Source organism: Saprolegnia diclina, assembly GCF_000281045.1.
Source record: "Saprolegnia diclina VS20 unplaced genomic scaffold supercont1.124, whole genome shotgun sequence".
NCBI classification, from domain to species: domain Eukaryota; phylum Oomycota; class Saprolegniomycetes; order Saprolegniales; family Saprolegniaceae; genus Saprolegnia; species Saprolegnia diclina.
Window position 1 is genome coordinate 1 of NW_008246191.1, and position 5056 is coordinate 5056.

At 59.6% G+C, this 5056-nt stretch overlaps 3 protein-coding genes across 3 annotated transcripts; all 3 read right to left on the bottom strand.

The window, feature by feature from the left end:
• Positions 1-259: 259 nt before the first annotated feature.
• Positions 260-579, bottom strand: SDRG_16340 (hypothetical protein; the record flags this gene model as incomplete). The annotated part of the gene is made up of 1 exon (XM_008622545.1): positions 260-579. A coding segment is annotated over one exon (318 nt), but the record flags the coding sequence as incomplete, so codon positions are not given.
• A 1218-nt stretch (positions 580-1797) lies between these two features.
• On the bottom strand, positions 1798-3948 carry SDRG_16341 (hypothetical protein; the record flags this gene model as incomplete). The annotated part of the gene is made up of 2 exons (XM_008622546.1): positions 1798-3328; positions 3749-3948. 2 exons carry the CDS (start codon positions 3946-3948, stop codon positions 1798-1800), a joined length of 1731 nt encoding a protein of 576 aa, XP_008620768.1.
• Positions 3949-3972: 24 nt separating this feature from the next.
• SDRG_16342 (hypothetical protein) lies at positions 3973-5022 on the bottom strand (the record flags this gene model as incomplete). The annotated part of the gene is made up of 1 exon (XM_008622547.1): positions 3973-5022. The coding sequence occupies one exon, from the start codon at positions 5020-5022 to the stop codon at positions 3973-3975; it is 1050 nt and encodes a 349-aa protein (XP_008620769.1).
• Positions 5023-5056: the final 34 nt, after the last annotated feature.

A 5056-nucleotide genomic window follows, 5' to 3' on the forward strand; every position in this document is an offset into this window, starting at 1 on the left:
AGGCTGATGATGCGTGCGACCACGTAACGTGCGTCAAGTGCCTCAACTCGTTCGAGTGGTCCAACGTGCTATCGTATGACCAGACAAAACCCTAATCACCGACTAATTTATATCTCCTCGACCTCGAAGTCACTTGGTTGCTTGAGATAGCGAGTCTTCTGTGGGCTTCGTCACCAGCTCGCATGCTTGCTGGCTGAACAAAAGATCGATCCACCAATCAAACAATGCGAGAATTGTATTCGCCCGAGAGAAGATCCACTTCATCGGCGCCCGCACAGCCGGCGGCTTGGACGTTCTCCAGGGTGAGCGTAACTTGGCAGCGGCGAACGCGTGCTGCAGCGCCTCCGTGCCTTGGAGGGTCACAAGAAACCGCAGCATCTCCATCTTGTCGTTGCGCGCTGCGTAGTAGAAAGCCAGCGCCGAGCAGCCTTCCGAGCGGTCTGCAGGCAACCAGTGGACAACCTCAAGTAGGGCGGTCGCCGCGGCCCAGTTCATCGCATTCGTTGTTGTGCCTTCGGTGCGGTGCTGATGGAGAATCTCAACGACAACCAAGTGCCCGAAGGACCCTGCCGAGGCCATGGCGTTACGCGTGCTGCCCTCGCTTCGGTTCGTGTGCAGGAAGCGCACCGCATCCAAGTGGCCGCATCGTCCATTGCGCGACACGTGCAACCTTCACATCGGTTTGCGTGCAGCCACTGTACGACGTCAAGATGGTCTTCTTGGGCCGCAGTGTCCATGGCGTCGGTCGTCAGCCTTCGTTTCGGTGCTCGTGGAGGCACACCACAGTTTCCAGGTGGCCGGCGTTACTAGTAGCACTATGCGTCGTCCATGGCGCGTGTCGAGCACGCGCTGCTACCAGCGTCGTGCAGGACCTCCAGATACCCGTGTCCTGCCGCCAGTCCATCTCGTAACGACCGTCATAGTTGACTCGCCCAATCGATGCCAGATCGACGCCGCAGTCGTCGCAAAGACAGCGCAGGAGTCGAGTATGACCACCGAGAATGGCAGCCTCTGTGAGTGCGCATGGGTCGGACGTGTAGAGCTCGTCGATCCAGAGGTGGGTCAACGCTGCTGCAAGCAAGCGCTTGCAGCCAAAGCATCGTCTTGCTCCTAGTCGATGGTGTGCGTCTTGATCAGCTGCGGTTTAGTGCGTATTTATATGGCTCGAGATGCGATGCAGCGGTAGTCGGCGTCTGAGAGCTTGGTCGGTGGCAAGATACCCAGGTCGCCATCCCAGTCGAGGCGGAAGGCGTCGCGCCAAATGGCCTGTTTCACGCGTCGCCGCCGTTCGAGCGCAGCTGATCGTCGTCCAAGGTGCCGTGGAGGAGCCGCGTGAGCGGCCCCGCAAAGGCCAAAATGAGTGGCTGCAGGTCTGCGACTTGTGTCGACACGTCAAATGACGGTCTGTTGGTGAGCGCTCACGCGTCGGCGTGAGTGACGGTGCTCAGCAACATGAAGGTTTGAACATAAGCCTGGGTCAATGACATTAGCAATACGCGGCGACGATGCCTCGTGTGAGATTTGACCAGTGGAAAATGTTTACAGCGCTGAAATCGCTCGATGTAGAGCCAATAAAAAGCGCTACCGGGCTCCTTGCTCTTCACAGTGAACAACACCACGGGTATTTGGGTGTACCGTCCTTTCTACCAGCTCCCCTTGAGTGTATAAATCCAAGCGACTAAGCGCGAATGGCGCGACAACATTCAAGCGCCCTTCACCGCCAGGGACGTGCCAAGAACGCTAGAGAATGGGGAGCACTGTACAGTTTGCCAGCGTGCAAACACCAATTTATTCGACTTACGGCCTGCACGGCATCAAGTACTGGACAACTTGGAGTGCGTCGCTATCGCCTTCGTCATACGCGTCCTCATCAGCGTCGTCGGAAATGTACAGGAAAATGTTCGGGTTGGGAGCGATCCAGGACATTTCGTGCGATGGGCGCGACGTGCCAAGACATCCCGCAGCTCGCAGCCGCTCGTAGACGTCGCGATACGAAAATTTTAGCGCGGTGTCGACGGCGTCAGCTGCGCGCTTCTTCGTCACATCGTGCTCGAGTAAGACTGCGAGGACCTCGGGGTGTTTTGCGGCCCAAAAGATACCGCGAAACGTGAACCCTTCGGCGCGCTCTCTCAAAAGAAATTGAACGACCGAGAGATGACCTGCCGACGCAGCCCAGTCGATCGCTCGCGTCGTGCAACCTTCCGACCGGTGCGTATGGAGGTACACAACGATATCTTCGTGGCCACCGCGCGCCGCGTGGTCCATCGCATTCACTGTACATCCCTCGGTCCGGTGCTCGGTGAGAAACGTGACAACGTCCAAGTGGCCTTCCTGAGCGGCTGCATCCATGGCGAGCGGCGTGCAGCCCTCGTCCCGGTGCTCGTGGAGGAAGCGAACGATGTCCAGATCACCAGAATACGCGGCGCCATCCAAGGCTTTGGTCGTGCATGGTGCATGCCACTTCTCATGCAGCTCTACCACGACGTCGATGTAGTCGTCTTTCGCCGCCCCGTCGAGTGCTGCTGATGAGAGCGAGAGACTGCTGTAGCGTTGCAGGAGGTAGGTGGCGACATTCGGATGGCGACCGGCAACCGTGTCGAGCACGTGCTCTGAGCAGCCTTCGGTGCGGTTGTCATGGAGCCACTGAACGACCGAAAGGTAACCGTTGGCAGCGGCGCCGTCCATGGCGGCCGTGGTGCATGATGCGCCTCCATCATGAAGCAGCTGAAGCACCTCCAGGTGGCCGTTCGTAGCAGCTACGTCCATGGCCACGCGCGGAGGGAAATGCAGGACATAGCCAACGTCGGCGATGTCGACGCTCTTCTCGCGGTTGAGGTAGCGTAGAAGCTCAATGTGGCCGCCCGCGATGGCAGCCTGCGCGAGTGCGACGGGACGCTCGAGAAAAGACGCGAGGAGGTCGAGCCAGAGGTTCTCCATCGGCGCAGCGTCCTTGGCGCGAATCTCAATGTCGCATGGCCACGGTTCACGGCCACAGTGCTCATGCGGCGGCATGCTCTTGTTGCAGTATGCACGTTTGAAGTACAAGGGCTTGCCAGCAATGCTACGGATGGCGAGCACCTTGGCGTACATGGCTCTGGACCGAATGCAGCGGTAGTCTTTAGGGACGAGGTACTCCAATGCTGGGAGGCGGTCGAGGTCGCCGGGCCAATCGAGGCGAAAGGCATCGCGCCAAATGCCGCTCGTGAGGACATTGTTCTGTAGCTGCTTGTCGTCCAAGGCGCCGCACAAATACTGCGTGAGCGGCCCCGCAAAAGCCAGGATGAGCGGCTGCAGGTCAGCGACTTGCGTCCACATGTCAAACGACGGTCTGATGGTGTTTTGACTTCACACTGCCACAATCGCCCACAGGTCGTTGGCGGGGCTCGGAACCAGTAGAAAATGTGTACGGCACGGAAATCGTTCGATTTATAGCCAATCGAAAGCAGGTCCCGACAAGAGATCCTTGCAAGCACCACAGATGAAGCGCAGTGCAATCAACTTGGAAGACAAACCGTAGTAATTACGAGAAGGCTTGGACTGCCCCCGCGCAGCCGGCTACTTTGAGATTGGCCAAAGCAACAGAGTCTTGCCGCGCAAGAGCCACTCCAACGGCCGCTTCCTGCGGCGCCTCCGTGCCTTGGAGGGTCACGAGAAACTGCAGCATCTCCATCTTCTCGTTGTGCGCTGCGTAGTAGAAGGCCATCGCAGAGCAGCCTTCATAGCGGTTTGCAAGCAGCCATTGAACGACCTCAGGTGGCCGGACGCCGCGGCCCAGTCGATCGCATCTGTCGTCGTGCCTTCGGTGCGGTGCTGATGGAGAAACTGGACGACCGCCAAGTGTCCAAGGTGCGCGGCGGACGCCATTGCCTCTTGTGAGCAGCCTTCGCTTCGGTACGTGTGCAGGAAGCGCACCATGGCCAAGTGCCCCCGTCGCGCTGCCTTGTCCATCGCGCGAAACGTGCACCCTTCCGGTCAGGTCGCATGCAGCCATTCGACGACGTGGAGATGACCCCGTTCCGCCGCAGCGTCCATCGCGTCCGTCGTGCAGCCTTCGTCTCGGTGCTTGTGCAGCCAAACCACGGTTTCGAGGTGGCCGGCGCTAGCAGCATCATCCATCGCTTTCCTCGTACAGCCCTCGGATCGATGCGTGTGGAGGTACTGGACGATATGTAGGTGGCCGTTGGCAGCGGCCGCGTCCATGACATCGGCGCCGCAGGACGCGTGGCATTCTTGGTCGAGGTACATCACGCCGCCGAGACTACCCATGCTGGCTGAATAATAGAGTGCTCTGTCCGAGATCCAGAGTCCGCAATGCGAGCGCAGGAAGGTCGCGATGTCGTAGTGGGTGGCCGCGATCGCAAAGTCGACGCCTGACGACGTCCCGCCTTCGGTACGGTGGCGGTGAAGCCACTGCACGACGTCCAGATGCCCGTTAAACGCTGCGTCGTCCAATGCCTCGGTCGAGCACCCGCTGCATCCCGCGTCCCGCAGCAGCTGCACGACGTCCAGATACCCGTGTCCCGCCGCCCAGTCCATTGCCAAGGGACTATCGTGATCGTCGACGTGCGAAATCGCCGCCAGATCGACGCCGTAGTCATCGCGTAGACAGCAAAGCAGCTGCATGTGGCCACCGAGTATCGCAGTCTGCGCAAGTGCGCATGGGTCGGACGTGTCGAGCTCGTCGATCCAGAGGTGGGCCATCGCTGCAGCCAGCAAACGCTCCAGAGCATCGTCTCGCTCGTAGACGATGGTGTGCGTCTTGATCAGCTGCGTCTTTGTGCGTGCATACATGGACTTTGACGAGATGCAGCAGCAGTCGGCGGCTGAGAGCTTGGTCGGCGGCAACATGTCAAGGTCGCCGTCCAAGTCGAGGCGGAAGGCGTCGCGCCAAATTGCCTGTTTCAGAGCCTCGCCGCCTGTCGAGCGCAGCTGATCGCCGTCCAAGGTGCCGTGGAGAAGCTGCGTCAGCGGCCCCGCAAAGGCCAAGATGAGCGGCTGGACGTCAGCGACGTTTGCCCACATGCCTGTCTCAAACTGCAAGCAGAAAGTGGGAATG